This window comes from Notamacropus eugenii, chromosome 7, assembly GCF_028372415.1.
Source record: "Notamacropus eugenii isolate mMacEug1 chromosome 7, mMacEug1.pri_v2, whole genome shotgun sequence".
Taxonomy (NCBI): Eukaryota; Metazoa; Chordata; class Mammalia; order Diprotodontia; family Macropodidae; genus Notamacropus; species Notamacropus eugenii.
In genome coordinates, this window is record NC_092878.1 from 146,264,625 (window position 1) to 146,282,542 (window position 17,918).

At 37.7% G+C, this 17,918-nt stretch overlaps 1 protein-coding gene across 1 annotated transcript in view; it reads left to right on the forward strand.

Moving 5' to 3' along the window:
* The window catches only part of ANTXR2 (ANTXR cell adhesion molecule 2), a 208,238-nt gene that overhangs the window by 42,362 nt on the left and 147,958 nt on the right, over positions 1–17,918 (forward strand). Inside the window, exon 8 of the mRNA XM_072623281.1 lies at positions 14,228–14,288. Coding sequence (XP_072479382.1) covers positions 14,228–14,288 — 61 coding nt within the window. The remainder of the gene's footprint in view (positions 1–14,227; positions 14,289–17,918) is intronic.

The following is a 17,918-nucleotide window of genomic DNA, read 5'->3' on the forward strand; positions in this document are numbered from 1 at the left end:
TTGGTAAAATTGAATCTTAGGAGAATGATAATCAAAATTCATCATTGATCAATCAGCAAGCATTTATTAAATACTAACTTAGCATTTATTAAGTACCTAGGTGACTACTTAGCACTATGATAAATACTAAGTAATACTTAAGAACGAAGCTGACAAGAAGTCCTTGCCCTCGGGGAGCTCATTATTTGAACATAGGAAGCAAAATGTACACATATAAATGTATACAAAATGCATACAAAACATTTGTTGGAAAAAGCGCTAGTAGCTGAAGGGATTGGGAAAAGCTTCATTGCGAAAATATTGTCAGCTTTGAGTTTTGATGGAAGCTAGGGTTGCTAATAGGTGAGGATGAGGAGGGAGTACATTCTAGACATAGGAGAGAATGAAAACAGGGATCCCACAAAGGAGCCATGCCTCCTTTGGGGGGAATGGGGAGGGAAGACAACAACTTTACTCAGTTCAGGACTCATGTTTTATGGCCCAGGCCCCAGGCAGAACATGCTGACTCCCACATGGTTAAGAGGCAGGGTGAAGCATTGGACAGCTGTAAGAGAGGCAGCCAATTAGACACCAAATAAGACACCAAATTAGACACCAAATAAGAATGCACTGAGAGTCACTGATTAGCCTAGGACATTTATCATGGAAAAAAAAAATAACTTAACAAGTATGGAGGTCTTATATCCAAAAAGGCAAGCAATGGGGAGATTTCCCTTCCCTTCCTTCCTGTTCTGTCCTGTCCTGTCCTCTCCCCAAACCTTAAACGTAATAAACCTACTGCACTCTGAAGCTGGGACACCAATGGCCCCTGCCTAAGGGCTCTTCTGAACCCTCTTAGCTTTAGAGTGATTATCAATAGTAGCTGTTGTTGTTTCCCACCCAGCCTGAAGTCTTTCTTTTTCTTGACCTCATTAAAGGGGCCACACCCTGGCTACTTCTTAAACAGGCCTATTCAATGAATGGGTGTTGCCTTACCTTACGTGAGTACTTGCAAAGACCTTGGCTTAAAGGACCCAAGGTTTCCCAGTGCATCCTGGGTCATCTCCAGTCATCCTGAGGAATATCTGGTCACTGGATTCAGATGGCTCTGGAGGAGAAGTGAGGCTGGTGACCTGCACAGCCCTCCCTCACTCAAAACAAAGTCAAGTGCAAGTCATGTCATCATTTCTCTGATGGCATGGTCTTCTTTGGCAATGAAGGATGAACACACACACAATTTATAGTGCCTGTGTCTACATGGTCAGGCAGCTGTGGCAGTGGTCTTCAGTGGTCAATTCCTGGCCTTTGTAACCTCAACATGCCCATCTCTTCCAGTCTTTGTAGTGTTGCTGCTTAGATTCTGGTCCACACCAATATAAATTAGTTCAGTCAGATCCTTTCCTCAGCTAAAACTGACAATAATGAATTGATAAAATTTTTCATTTGGGAGAACTGGAGGTAAATGCTTTTGGTGTGTGTAATATAAAGTAAACTTTAATAGGATTTGAAATGAATAATATCCCTTCCCTCTTCCTCTGACTCGGACAGACCCCTTGTCACCTCGCTTCACCCCAGCCCTTCTGCAAAAATAGGAACATATATAATCAGGTTTCGTCTGAAGTGGTCTGTTCACATCTTCAGCCTATAGCTTTGGCAAAATGTGATTCTGGAAAAAGTGTGTGATGTAAGTTCACGTCGTTGTTACTCTTCTATAGCTATAGGGGAGGCATCACAGTGCAGTGAAAAATGTTGTTGTGTTTGTCCTTTGTTCTCAAAGAGGACCACGACATCAAGATGAGGACATGTCTTGCAGTTGCCTTTGATTTGAATGAGGGAGGGCTGTGCAAGGTCACCAACCTCACTTTATTCTCCAAAGCCATCAGGGTCTTCATCAGGACAGCTGGAAATGGTCCAGGATGCAATGTGTGACCCTGGCCCTTTCAGACTAAGGTTTTATAGCATTCTCACTTTGAGATACCTCCATTCAGTGAATTGGCTTCTTTTAAGTATTTGCTCAAGGGATGGCCCCTTTAATAAAAAAAAAAAAAATCAAATCAAACTGGGAGGAGAAGACTCTCAGGGTTTCTGGGTAAAAGAGAAACAATTACTATTTAGTATTTAAACCCACTCTGGGCTTGTTTCCGACCTGTGCCTCAAATGCTGCTGATGCCTTTATACTTGTTGTCCTCTATCCCTGGTGCACTGGATAGAGCACCAGTGCAGGAGTCAGGAGGACTTGAGTTCAAATCTCACCTCAGACATTTGACACTTACTAGCTGTGTGACCTTGGGCAAGTCACTTAATCCCAATTGCCTCATCCTGGGTCATCTCCAGTCATCATGATGAGTATCTGGTCACTGGATTCAGATGGCTCTGGAGGAGAAGTGAGGCTGTGACCTGCACAGACCTCCCTCACTCAAAACAAAGTCAAGTGCAAGTCATGTCATTATTTCTCTGATAGCATGGTCTTCTTTGGCAACAAAGGACAAACACACGTCTATCCCTAAAATCCACTTCCTAATCATCTTCAACATTCAGAATCCCTAGCTTCTTTTCAGGATGAGCCCATATGTCACCTAATGCAAGAATTCCTGATTCCCCCTAGTTTAGTGATCTTTCTTCTTCCTCAAAGTAATAGTCTTTACTTATCTGTTTATTTGCTTGTATCCTCCAAAAAAGTGCAAGTTCTCTGAGGAAAAATACAGAGGGTTTTTCATTTCTATCTGTGCCTTATATATAAGAAGCAATGTTTGTGGAACTGGTTTAAATTGAACTCAATATTTCATCATCCTCAAATGTACTACCTTTTCTGGAATTCCAGAATCCCCTTTCTAACCATAGTCTATTGTTTTTTTCACTTCTCCTTATGTCTTCTCTTACAAAATCTGATTCTTTATGCACATCATGACCTCCGATATCTTGACTTCCCAATTCTTGCCCAGCTTGCCTGCATTAGTCACATCCTCTTCTTTTTCTCATCCTGACCCTTTAGTGATTCGATTGAACTCTACAGTGTTCTTCTCTCTTGAGTCCCTAACCCTCTTATTATATTAATAATTATGTCTAGCCAAGTCTCAGACATGGATCACTCCCATTATTTGCCACCTTTGTTTCTGTATGTGTGCTGCTGAACAAAGACAAAGAAAATCTTGCAATTTTTCTGAATGGATGTGCTATAAATTTATAGTGTTTAGATTTATATTGTACAACTTGAACTGGGATCTCAATTCTTCTAGGAAATCCTACTAAGAGCTCCCTTATCCACTCACTATTCCACTTTCTTAAGTGGTGCTTCCAAAGCACTAAATGGGGAGTCAAAGGATCTGAGTTTGAATCTCAGCTTTTCCACTGGGTGTTCTTGGGTAAATTCCTTTAACTGTCTGGGTCACAGTTTTCTGTTTTGCTATATGATGGGGTTGGACTACATGAACTTTACGGTCCCTTCTGGTGGTAACAACGTCAACATATTTAGATTAACGTTAGACTGTATATCAAAGGAGAGCCCAGAGATACTTGAGTATCTTATTTATTTTTTCTCCTCTCCCAATTGTCCATTGCACTTCATGAAAGAAAAAAAATGTCACTCAATTTTGTAAAGCCCCTTTTTGCTTCTTCCAAGATGGTATGGGGTATCAGACAAAGGTATGGATAATGCTAAGAAGTATACTTTTTAAACCATCTTTAAACATTAGCTTATCTGTTAATATTTTGAATGTGAGCTTTTTATACAGTGAATAGTAAATTAACACACTATTGGAAGAAGTAAACCACACCTTTATTGATATTCTCACAATACTTGAAACCAGAAGGACCAGAAAAAGTTTCAGCTACGTGGAAGGATGGTCCACAGGTTCTCCTTGGAGGATCACAAAAGTAGTTGGCAAAGTTAGTTTCATTGAGTACCAAAAGGCAACAAGAAACATAATTTCATGGGATGGTTGAATTTCATTTTTCAGTGCATGATCATGAGCAAAAAGGATTACCAGAAAGCTAATTTCTCAATGAGTGCATCAAAGAGCTTAATAGCAATGATGAGGTAGAGAAATTCTATGAAGAAGTAGGTAAGATATTCCAAAGCATCTCATTGATTAGAGAGAGAGAGAGACTGTTTTTGAGGTCAACTCTGATTTACAATACAAGCACATTCGTACAATATAGTAGAGGAAAATGGTGGATTGTTGCTACCATTATTACTTCATTGAAACAGCAAAGGTGGAGGAGGCCAAAATAAATCTATGAAAAACTTGGCTTGAGATTCAACTATACAACATCATCCCATGAGTATTCACAGTTGAAGATGGAAAGAGGCCAAAAAATACATGGAAACTGGACATTTGTCAGGATTTCTAGAAACTTTTAGAGCAACTAGGTGGTGCAGTGCCAGACCGGGAATGAGGGAGTTCCAATCGAACCTCAGATACTTACTAGTTATGTGACCCTGGGCAGTTCACTTAACCCTCTTTGCCTCAGTTTCCCCTTCTGTAAAATGCACTGTAGAAGGAAGCAGCAAGTCACTCTAGTATCTTTGCCAAGAAAACCCCAAATGTGGTCATGAAGAATTGGGCACAACTGAAAAATGACCGAACAGAAACAAGTATAAATATTTATATAAATCAGTGATAATAGGACCACTATATTTTATCCTAAAACCTCTGTCCTTGACACTGTGAGATTAGTGGCATGTAAGAAGATAAAGTCAAGAAAAGTAACCTGACAAAATTAAATCTACACTGAAGATATTGTAAAAAAGAAGAAAAATCAGAGAAAATATTGCTATCCAAAAGGATGATTGATACAAACTGATGTGGATAATCAATTGCTACTCATCAGGAAGTACATACCTTGGTACTCCTGCTGTGAAGCAAAACCCATTGGATCTCATGGGACAGAATATCACCGTCTGACAGGAGTCTGAACCTCAAGGGAAGATCTGCCTCTTCCAGTGAACTTTTTCTCAACCTCTGATACTTTATCTCAATCCACTTCTTGTTGGTTCATATATTGCCATCTCTTTATACTCCCAGTAAACTTGAACTCCCTGCTGCTGCTGAACAAACCCCATTCCAGATGCTAGACTCACCAGCCCCTTAAGGACATTCACCTCAACCCTACCCTCGTTTCCAATCCTGCCCCATTGTTGAACTCCATATAATCCATCACCTTGCATTGTATACTTTGGGTGCCTGCTCCAAAATTAAACTTTTCTTTATCTTAAACCTCTATCCTTCTTCACTCCTTCCATCATCTGGCCATTACTGAGACAATATAACTTCTCTTTTTCCTGCTTTCAATCCTAGCTAGACTTTTTCTCATGCTCTACAATTCATTGATTGTAGTAAGGGAGTTGCAATATTCCTTGAACTAAAAAACCACTTCTAGAACTACCCTTCATCATCTTCATTCTCTTCGCCTTTAAGGTTCATCCTGTTCAAAATCATCACTCAACTCAGACCCTGATAGCCATTATCTATAAACCATCAAGGTACTCATTTTCCTTTATTCTTCAAGGAATCTATGACCTGACTCACAATCTTTCCTTCCCATCTTCTGACCTCATGCTTGAGACTTAAACACAAAAATCAATATTCTCTCAATTTTCCTAATTTCCTAATTCCTCTATCACTTCATTCCCATGACCTACTCTTCCATTGAGCATTACCTACACATGCAGATGGTCATGCCCATGATTATCCACAACTATTCTACTTTCAAGTTCATAAATTTTGAAATGCCTTTATATGATCATAATATTTTATCCTTCTATCTTTCCCTATGCCTTAAGAATCCAAATTCTGTACTATACTCTTGATGTAACCTCCAATTCCTCTAGATCTTGATGCTTTCCCAGGCTATAATCCTTCAGGGACCACATTCTATTTCCTTATCTATCTTGAACCACTTAGTGAATCAATTCAGCTCTACACTACACTTAATTCAACCTTTACCCTCCTGTTCTTTTGCTGTTCACACTTTGATGAACATGAATCATGGATTATATTCCCCACTCTTCCCCTTTTGCTCCTATTCACATGCTGTTAAATGGAGGTGGATAAAGTTACCTAACTATGTTTACTGGATTTACTACAAGTTTGGAGTATCTAAGCTCAACTGGCCTTCATTGTTGCAAGGCAGTCGGTTTGTTCCTCTCTACTTGATTTGCTCTCTTACTTTCTACAGTGGCTTTTCCAAATCTTGTTGTTTCTTTTTATGTTAACCCTCCTCCAACTGTTTCAGCTGAGGACTTTGTCTCCTATTGCATTTAAAATAGTGAGACCATTCTTGGAGACATTCTTTTCCCCCTCCTTATCTCACATCACCCTGACTTTCCTTTCATTATCTTCCATCCAAGTCGTGTCTTAGTGTCTTTCTCCTTGCCAAAATCAACCTCTCCACATGCACCCTTGATCCAATTCCTTCTTATCTTCTCTGGAAATTGAACTTAGTATCATTTCCATTCTTTCACTTAATTTTAACCAGGTGAGGAATCTTGAGTTCAGCTTTTCTAGTTCAGCAACAAATTGTCGGGGGTGGATGGATGGGATTCAGTCCAGCAAGTTGGCCTACATAGTCAAAACAGATAGAAAATAGGGAGACACTGGATGTGCTTGCATATGGTCAAATGTGCCTGGTTTTAGCTTGGACGCTAATTTTAATAGATCTTGCAATCACCCACTTCCTTGCTAAAGCAAGGATTAAGAAAGTGCATCAGGTAAAGAAAGGATCAAACACATAATTTGGGTACATGATAGAAACATGGAGAAAAGGTATAGAGAATAGGCTACACATGAATCACACTTTCAACCTAACTGGACAAAAGAGGATTGGATACAAACATATATACACTCACAATCTGATATAGAAATTCTTAAATTCAACAGAGACTCAGGTGAAGACAGGAGAGAGGAGAGAGTAATATTAAAGGGGAGGATGGATGAAGTGGACCTAATTAGTATAAGCAAAATAAGCTCCCATCTTCCAAGGGGAGCTCATGAAAGGAGGAATAAAATGATAAAGCCAGGGAGGGCACACATAAGCATTAATAGAACAAAGAAACAAGGGATCAAAGATAGAGAAAAGGGGAGAATGTAGCCAGAACACAGATGATAGTCTAGAAAATTACTGAGAGGGAAGGAATTGGAGGTAACTCTGTGTTGCAGTGGATAGAATGTTGGGCCTGAAGTCAGGAAAACTAATCTTTGTGAGTTCAAATCCAGTGCTAGATACTCACTAGCTGTGGGACCCTAGACAAGTAATTTAACCCTGTTTGCCCCAGTTTCCTCATCTGTAAAATGAACTGGAGAAGGAAATGCAAACCACACCAGTATCTTTGCCAACAATACCCCAAAAGGCATCACAAAGTTGAGCACAACTAAAAATGACTGAACAAGTGAGGATGAAAAATAGGTCCAAGAGTAAAATAACAAAACAAAATATTAAGAGAGATAGAATGAATGATAGAAAATTATGATCAGAGAAAATAGTAGTTCCAGAATATGGAAGTGGGTGATTGAAAGATCTAGAATATGACCATCACTATCTATAGCCAACTTAGATTATGTGAAGGGAGTTGACTTGATTGAGAAACCATGTTGTTTACAAGAAATAAACTTGAAGTGGAAAGATTGTAGGGTAGCAAAATCTATTTTCCATCAGCTCAACTTAAAAAAACAGGTGTAGAAATCACAATCTCAGACAAGGAAGTAATAAAATAGACTTGATTAAAAAGAAATAAACCTGGAAACTACATTAAATTTGAAGACATTTTAGACAGTGACATAATATCACTACTCAATACATATGCAGTGAATGACATAGAACCTAAATATTTAAAGGAAAAGTTATCCAAATCATGATTTTTCAAAATAATAAAATCATAATAATGGTGAAATCAAACACTCCCTCTGAGACAAATCTAACCAAATATAAACAAGAAAGTCATAGATTTTTAGAAAAATATATATTTAGTAAGGGGCTTTTGAAGAAACAATTAGCAATTATTTTGAAGCCAAAGAATTTAGTCCTAAAGAACTTGCTGATCAAAGAAAAAAGTCATAGAAATGACTGATAATGAGAATAATGAAACCAAGTTCCAAAATGTTTGAGATGCAGCCAAAGCAGTCTTGAAAGGAAGATTTGTTTCTAAGCACTTTAATCAACAGAAAAAGTAAAAGAACAGATCAAGAAATTAGATACACCACGAAATCAGCAAATCAAAATAATATGAATAAATAACAAAAAAGAAATTCTAAAAATCAGAGATGAGCAAAATTGAGTGCAAAAATACCATTGACTTGCTGAATAAAACTAGAGGCTTTAAAAAATTAACCTAAAAAGTCAATAAAACTTTAGCTAGTCTGCTTTTTAAAAAGGAAAACCAAATTACTACTTTGAAGAAGAAATGAAAAAAGTTGAAGTTACTTTGCCTTTCTATACAAAACTGAGACATAATAGATAACATAATATGTGTATACATATGCATTTATATAGCATGTATAGAAGTGTAAAACATTTTTAGAAATTCTTTTATTTAAAAATTCATGGATATGCAGAAAGACTGAAATGTTTGAAGCAAATATCTACCAATTTAAGCAAACATAATTATTCCACTCTTACGTGGCATGGGGATTATTTGAAGTGCCTAACATATTTATTGTTCCGTTAGTTAGATTTAGATAAATGCTTATTTAAAAGTAATCCAGCTGCATATTTGTCAGAAACTGATTTATTCTACTTGCTATTGCCCCCTAAATCTAAACTCAGGCTCAGTAGGCGCACTTGAACTTTTGCAACAGATTAACATTTGACCTATAATATTATTTGCTTAACAACATCTAGTTATTATTGTTGTTAATTTTTAGTGATGCAAGTTTCTTTTTAACTTTATAAACATAGTAGAAATATAATAAACTAGTACAAAACATATGAATATGAAATAAATTAGAACAGCTGAGGAGTAAAAATATTGACTAATTTTGGATGAGTAAGCATCATGGTAAACAGTTAATTTTTTCTTAATGTAATAAAAAGCTGATAAAGTCTAAATGGAAAATATGAAATTATGAATCTGAGATTTTGTTACTAATAATGCATGAGTTGTCTCATATCTCTTTGGATTTCTTTGCACTAGAAAACATATTTGGCCATCTGTATTTATCCCAAACTGTGGGGTTTTTTATTTTCAGCATTTATACTTAATTGCAAGGCTAGATGATTTTTCATGCAAGGATAGCTTCTTTTCTACTTTTCTAAATTCTGGTATGATACTTGAATTAGCAACTGCATAGCCCTTTCCATTTATTCAGCTGTTCAAAAGAGTTTAAGAGCAAGAATCATAATCTCATTACTTCATAAGCATTTTCAGATAGTTATTTCACGTTGCATACTTTAGATGTTGACTGCCCAGGTCTGAAAGATTAGTAAGCCAATTCAAATTCATTAAGCATTTATTAAATACCTACTCTTTTCAAGGCATTACATATACAGAGGTGAAAAGAACAAGACCCTGCTCTCAATTTGAGCAGCCTATATTCTGCAGCAAGAGTGTTAAACTTGTGGTCAGATTGAGACTGCTGTTCCACAGCACCAGGGAGACCAACATATGCACATATAAACAAATACAAAGCATATGCGAAGTAATTTTTTTGTGAGTTGTCCACAGGTCTAACATGAAGGGTAGTTTGTTAACAACAGGACATCGGTTCCAGAAGATACAGCGGAAGGGCAGAGCAAAGCAGAGACCAGATCCGAAAGGAGCGAGGCTGACGTTAGATTTATTCATGGCTTCCGATACAACTAAGACAGATTATCAGTTAAGCTCCTTGGGTTTCTCTCCCCTGCCCCCCCTCCCCTGCTGTCCGTCTCTGTCTCTCTGTCTGTCTCTGTCTCTCTCTTTCTCTCTCTCTCCCTCTCTCTCTCTGTCTCTCTCTCTCTCCCTCTCTCTCTCTCACTCTCTGTCTGTCTCTGTCTCTGTCTCTGTCTCTCTCTCTCTCCCTCTCTCTCTCTCACTCTCTGTCTGTCTCTGTCTCTGTCTCTGTCTCTCTCTTTCTCTCTCTCTCCCTCTCTCTCTCTGTCTCTCTCTTTCTCTCTCTCTCCCTCTCTCTCTCTGTCTCTCTCTCTCTCCCTCTCTCTCTCTCACTCTCTGTCTGTCTCTGTCTCTGTCTCTGTCTCTCTCTTTCTCTCTCTCTCCCTCTCTCTCTCTGTCTCTCTCTCTGTCTCTCTCTTTCTCTCTCTCTCCCTCTCTCTGTCTGTCTGTCTCTGTCTCTCTCTCTCTGTCTCTGTCTCTCTCTCTGTCTCTGTCTCTCTTTCTCTCTCTGTCTCTCTCTCTCTCTGTCTGTCTCTGTCTGTCTGCCTCTCTCTCTCTCCCTCTCTCTCTCTCACTCTCTGTCTGTCTCTGTCTCTGTCTGTCTCTGTCTCTGTCTCTGTGTCTCTGTCTCTGTCTCTCTCCTCTCCCTTTATCTCTGTCTTCTATCATAGGCTAGAGTAAACTATATAATCCTCCTTCCCCCATGCTCACTCATTCTTCTATTTCAGTAATTTTAATTCATAATTACTCTTTCTAAGAAACTCTCTTTGAATTCTTCTATTTTGATTACTCCTTCCCTTTTCTAGGATACTCTAGAATCCATTCTTAAAAATATGAATTCTTGAAGGTGATATCAAGATGTAGTGCAGAGTCCTCTGTAATCCAAGTCCATGGGTTCGGATCCTGTTCTTTACCTTCTCCCCATTTCTTGAACCCGTTAACATCATTTCATTCTCCTTTCAAAGCTCTGGTTCCCTGTTCCTTCACCTCTGAGTTCACTTCTGTGCTTACCTCTGGGTTCTTTTGAAAGAATGACTCAAATTCTTTCCTATTAATGAATATCCAATTATTTTCTTTGATAAGTAGGCTCGGATTTTCACCGTATCTTATTTTTGGGTGTAGCTGATCTTTGCTTTTTGGAATATTATGGCACAATTTTTGAAATTTCACATTAAAAAGATTTAATCCTATGGTATTCTGATTATTCTTCCTTTAAAGATGAAAGTTTTTTTCTTCTGCTTTACAAAATTTGTTTTATGTTACAAATCTAAAATCTGATTATAATTTTCTGCGATGAATTGAATGTAGATTTTCCCCCTGTTGTTCGAACTCCCTTGATATATAGTTTGCCAACTATCTTAAATATTTCTGAAGAATTTTCATGCCAGATGTCTTGAAGTATCATATCAGAGGTGTGTGTATGTGTGTGTGTTTGTGTTTGTGTGTGTGTGTGTGCGCGTGTGCATGAATGCGTGTATGATTTCTTTCCCTCTACAACCTGTAATTCAGAGTTTAACTTTGCACATTCTTTCGTCAATTTCTGTTCTTAATTTGTAGAGCTCTCATGAACTCTTTCAATCTTACTGTATTTTGATTTTTTTAAATTAATTTTCCTTCTACATTTGTATTTTGCATAGGTGTAAATTATTTTGTTTTCTTTATCAGAGAATCAATCATTTTTAGAGGCATTTTGTCTTGTCTTTTTCCTTGAAGTTTCTTCCTGTCTTTTAAAAATGTATTACTTATTTCTTGTGAGGCAGTGGGATGTAGTGGATAGAGAGCTGGGAAGCAGTCAAGGAGACCTGGGTTCAAGTTCCATCTCTGGCATATAGTGATCTTGTGACTGAGTAAATCAGGCCTGTCAGGGGCCTGTGCAACCCTTGAAAAAATTGGAGAGCAGCTTCTGGTTTGCACTAGTAGAGGAAGCTCCTCACTGATTTTATAATAGGCAATAAAATCACAGGTCCAGTAAGAAAACAAAATACGGGCCAGTTTCTGACTTCATTTCTTTGATATTTTTGATTGTTTATCTGAACCACTCTGTAAATTCTTAGAGTTTTACTCCATTGTCGGGGCAGCTAGGTGGTGCAGTGGATAGAGCACCAGTGCAGGAGTCAGGAGGACCTGAGTTCAAATCTCACCTTGGACACTTGGCACTCACTAGCTGTGTGACCTTGGGCAAGTCACTTAACCCCAATTGCCTCATCCTGGGTCATCTTCAGTCATCCTGATGAATATCTGGTCACTGGATTCAGATAGCTGTGGAGGAGAAGTGAGGCTGGTGACCTGCACAGCCCTCCCTCACTCAAAACAAAGTCAAGTGCAAGTCATGTCATCATTTCTCTGATGGCATGGTCTTCTTCGGCAACGAAGGACGAACACACGCTCCATTGTCATTTGAGTCCTTCCTTGACTAGTTTTGATTGTGGCCTTTGTTGTAAATACTTGTTCATTGAGATCACTTTTTTTCTTTGAATGTTGGTTTATTTGTCCTTATTAGTCACTCTGCTGGTTTATCTGTGGTGTCTTTCCTGTAAACCTGTTTTTTTTTTTTTTTTAACCTCAGTTTTCTGTTCTTGGAATCTTTTTTTTTTTTTAACTTCTTTCTATCTTAGCAAACTTGCCTGTTCAATGAACTCTTCTCTTCTAGCTTTTTCCTAATGTTGTACTAGCTGCTATGTTTAAATTCATTTGTCTTCAGGTATTAGAAAATGACAATGTCTGAAAGTGTTGTCTCTCCCAGAAAACATGCTTGCATTTTATCCCGGGTATTTAATTACAGGAATTAACATCCTATTATAGGCAGACTTGAGTTCCTGAAATCACAGTCATCACTCCTATGTCCAGGTAGAACCAATGTTCTGAAGCTTATTCATTTAATATTTTAAAAAATCTTAACCATTTAATCTTCATTCAAAAAATGTGAAGGATGCACGACAGAGAAACTCTGAATGGTATTATTTTGGTAAATAAATTTATGTTTACGGACATGACTCAGCAATTGCTTTGGGGGTAAATGATTCATTTCCACTTATGTCAAAGGAAACACTTTACTATGTTAATACTCCTTTCCTATTTTAATTCTCTCCTCATTCCCAATTTTATGCATGGAAAGTTTGGAAACTACTGTAGATTATCTGTCTTATGGCAAACAGAGATCATCATCTGGAATTTATGAACCTATGACGCTGGAGTACAGAGCAACCCAAGCAATAAAGCAAGAATTCTTGCATTCTTTCCAAACAACTTGCTTCATCATGTGTTGTTGGATTTGCTTTCTTTTTTTTTTTTTTTTTTCATTTGGAACCTTATGCCTTGTATAGTTGGTCCCTGAGTCTCTGAAGGAACTCAGTTGAGTCACTCTCTTTCCCTGATCTTGTTTGGGAGGGGATATGTGTGCAAGAGGCAGGGTCTGTGTTTTGTGAGAGTCATGTTTGGATCATGACTCAGGACTAGTATCCAAGGGAATTAAGCCTGGAAAGTAGAATACAAACTCTGTGTCCAAGATAATAGTCATTAATTTATTGGATTCAGGCTTCATCTGTAAGTGGAAAACAATCTGTCTGGATTGTGACTGATTTGCTAGAATTTGTTGACCTGACTTAATTCTGGGGATGGCTGGCACTGTTCTTACTGTTGATATTGACCAGGTTGGGTGTAATTTTATGCTTTCCTTAGGTTATAGTAGACACAGAGTATAAAAACTTAAAATAGATCTTAACAGAAGCAAGAGTCATAGTGAAAGCACCATAGGTATGTTCTAAAGTAAGCATTCTTAGCTGATAGGTGGTCAGTGAATGGAGTGCTGGGCTTGGAATCAGGAAAACCTAAGTTCAAATGTTGCCTCAGATACTTAGTAGCTGTTTAACCCTTTGCAAGTTACTAAACCCTGCCTGTCTGAATATCCTCAATTGTAAAATGGGGATAATGAAGTGCTTTACCTCCCAGAGGAGTTGTGGGAATCAAATGAGATAATATTTTTAAAACACTTAGCACAGTGCCTGACACATAGTAAATGCTTACTGCTTATTTCCTTTCTTCTTTCCCTCCTTCCCTCCCACCTTCCCTCCCTCCCTCTACTCCTCCCTCTTCTCCTCTCCTCTCCTCTCCTTTCCTTCTCTTCCCTTCCCTTCTCTCCCCTCCCCTGCTCTCCCCTCCCCTTCTTTCCCTCCCCTCCCCTCCTCACTTCCTTCCTTCCTTCCTTCCTTCCTTCCTTCCTTCCTTCCTTCCTTCCTTCCTTCCTTCCTTCCTTCCTTCCTTCCTTCCTTTCTTCCTCCCTTCCTTTCTTCCTTCTTTCCTTCCTACCAATGATATTTTTGCAAAGTATTTGGCATGGTTTCATAAAGGCTTGTTTCCTTCCTCGTTTTACATGTTATCTGTCATTTTAAAACTCCTTGATCATTGTGAAATTTAATCTACATATTATTTCCCTTTTCTCTGTTGCAGATATTAGAAAAATCATGCACAGAAATACTGGACTTGAGACCATCAAGTGTCTGTGTGGGCCGTAAGTGTCTCCAATTTTGTATTTGAATTAAAATTAAAAAAAAATTAAAACTCATGTTGGAAATAAAAAATACCCAAGTTCCATTTCATAGTTTTTCTATCAGACTCAACATTTTGGATAGCTATAGTGTTCACAGCCACAAAATTTTGGAGTTACATAGGACTTAAGGGGCATCTAGTCCAACTCATTCCAGAGAAGATTCTTGTCTTTTTTGGAGAGCTCCAATGAGGGTGGAATCCAATGCCTTTTGCAGTAGCTTGGCCTACTTTTAGGGCAGCTAGGTCATACCGTGGATAAAGTACTGGGCTTGGAGTCAGGAAGACTCATCTTCCTGAGTTCAAATCTGGCCTTAGATACTTCCTAGTTTTGTGACCCTGGGCAAGTCACTTAACCCTGTTTACCTCAGTTTCCTCATGATTTTAATTAGCTACAGAAAAAATGGCCAAGAAAACCCAAAATAGGGGTTATGAAGAGTCAGGCATGACTGACCAACAACAAATCTACTTTTGGATAGCTCTCATCGTTAGGAAGTTTTTCCTGTTATTAATCTTAAACCTTCCTTTTTGTAGCTTCTACCCATTGTTCCAGGTTCTGCCTTCTGAAGTCAAGCAGAACAAGTTAAATGTCTCTTTCACATGATATCCTTTCAGATACATGTAGACAGATGACTTTTATATTCTTCGAGTCTTTATAGTTAAGCATTTGAAACATCTTTAATTGAACCTCATATAGCATAGACATAAAGCCCTTCATCAAACTAGTTGCCTTAACTCTCTCTAAAGACTAAAAGACACAATAACTCCTAAATACTCATCATTTTACCCATCATCATTTTGGTCCTCGAGATGCCTGTCTTGATATCTGGAAAGTTACTACTTTTGACTCATAGTGGAAATAGTGGTTCCTCACCCTAGTTTCATAGAACTTGGATGACTCATATAATTATAATATCTATTGGCATCATGAAATTCTCTAATTATCAAAGTAAAATTAGATTTAATACTTGTCAAGTTAATAAAGAATAAACATGTACATTGTGATATTCCATGACGCTGGAAGGTACCCACATACCATCTTTGAGTTTGCTGGTGATCCATTCTCTGGCTTTTGTCTTCCAATAATATGGGAAGAGAACCCATTTGAGTCTAGCAACTCTTTCCCTGTTGGTTTTTCCTAGGCAAATTTCTATGAATTTAAGCATTAAAAATTTGGGTTATATTTTAAAGAATGTACTAACTAACTAATTAACTAAATAAGCAAACAAATAAATAAAAGAATGCACAAAGGAAAGAAGGTCAAATTCGGAGGTATAGGACCTGAGTTCAAATTCCAACTCTGTTAGAAGAGTGATACAAGAGGTTTACCTATGTGATCCTGTACACATTACCTCCTAAGTACAGGTATTCTTGTCTGTAAAGTGAGGTACTTGGACTAGAAAAGGAGTCTCCTCCATCTCTAAATAATATGTTCCTAAAATAGTGTGTTAGACTTTTTTTCTCTTTATGGGTATTTGGCGAGTTTTAGAGAATTTTTCATGGCTCAACATATTTTTTCATAATTTTTTTGCATAAACTAACCAATGCAGCTAAAAGTCAAAGGAACAATGATAACAAAAAATCTTTGCAGCACTCTTCTCTGATAATGATTTAATTTCCAATGGTGAATCCAGTACAAAAATTAATTCCAGATCTTAATAATTATAAATGCTTATGTACATTTATTCAAACAAAAATCAAGCAGTCCAAATCATTGTATATACACATTGAAACAGAAAAGATAAGTCATGAAAAACTGCTCAGTGACTTCTTTGGGCTCAATATAATGTTAAACTTTTTGGTATAGCTTTGTAAAATTGTGATGGAAATCAGTCATTCCTAGGATGCTGTAGCAAATCAGAGCATTCTCTTGGACCTCAAGCTTTGAGAGCCCCTGAATGGTTACAATTTACATTTAGGCAATAATTTTGGGAGGCATCCTGCAGGAGGAAATGAAGCATGCCTCATATTTACATTTCTACAGTCAGTTTAGACGCTCATCCTTCCATCATGGATTCTTGGCTCTATCCTTCCTCTATTTTGTGAAATCTTGCCTCCTTTAAGTCTACCTGGAATATTTTTTTTAACTTTATATCATCTGTATATAAATGAGGAGGAGCTTTCTGGCTACAAATGTTATTTTCCATTGGCTGCCTCCTCTTTCCCTCCTATCCCCAGCAACAGTCCTAGCTCTTAAGCTAATGATAATTAATAGGAAACATTTTTTTTTAAGAGCAAGATTAGGATAGAGTATTAAGTATATGACTTATAGGAAAAAAGTAATTAGAACTCAGAATGAACAGTATTTGACAGCAACTATATATGTTGTATGTAAGTATGGGGGAGATGGGAGGTACTGTTGACAAGGTTATGGTCTTTTATATTTTCCTATGTTTAGAGGATAAGTTATGGGTTACAGTATAATCACATGTTTGGGAAAAAACAAAAACTAAGCAACAACAACGAGTTTGCTCTATCTTTAGTGTTCAGGGAATGTAAAGTATTGGTGGAAAGAGGGAAAGCATTATTCTTTTCCTTGGATTTTTCCAGAAAATTTTCTGTTATCTAATTTAATTAGATTGTCTGCTGTTCCTTACCTGTAGCAACTGTAGCAACTTCACTACAAAATCACATCCCTGCAATCATTTCCTAGTTGAAAAATGTTTACTGTCATGTGCATAATTCTTGCAGGAAACTTTTGGGATCACCTAGGTCATCAGTCACTTTATTCTACATATGAAGAAAGTAAGGTCTGTAGTGGTGAAGTGATGAGACCTTCCCCCTCCTCCCCATAGTTAAGGAGCCAAAATTCAAACAGAAGTCCTTGATTCCTAATCCAGTGGTCTTGCTATGCTACCCATATAATTCGAGTTAACAGCAATTCAGATTTTTTAAAAAATATTTTAAAACGTTGCTTTTATTTATTTTTTTCTCCACCTTATAGAGGTTAGTATAGTAACTTTTACACAGAGACAATCACTAGAGGTGGACTGATAGACCAAAGGTTGATGATCAAAAGGTAAAGAAATCACATGTCTTCCTGTGTAGGCAACTGTTTGGTACTTGTCTAGAAGCTGGTGGAGTTTTGAACACTTCTCCTGGAGGACCTATATTGGTGCAAAGTAGTTTTACTTGTGTGGAAACAGTCCCCACTACTGCAAATGGGCAACTCACCTGTGAAATATGGTTGTAAAGTGCTGTTTGAGTCCCTGAGATGTTAAGTAACTTGCTTATTGTCCCACGCTGAATACATGTCTAGTAAGGGCTCAAAGCCAGGTCTTTGGAACTCCTATTCTGTCTCTCTGCCCACTTTTGCCTACTGTGCTCCCTCTCTGGATCCAACCTAAGAGGAAGAATATTAGTCCTCTAAAGGAGGGATTCTTCACTTGGTGTCCATGAACTTGGTATTTTAAAACATAACCATATTTCAATATAATTAGCTTCCTATTTAATTGGGTATATTTTATTTTGTACATTTGGGTTTCACCAAATTGCCAAAGGGGTTCATGACAAAAAAAAAAAAAAAAAAAGAAAGAGAAAGGTAAAGAACTCTTGCTGTCAATGATTGAATGAACTAATGTATGTTAGCAAAAAT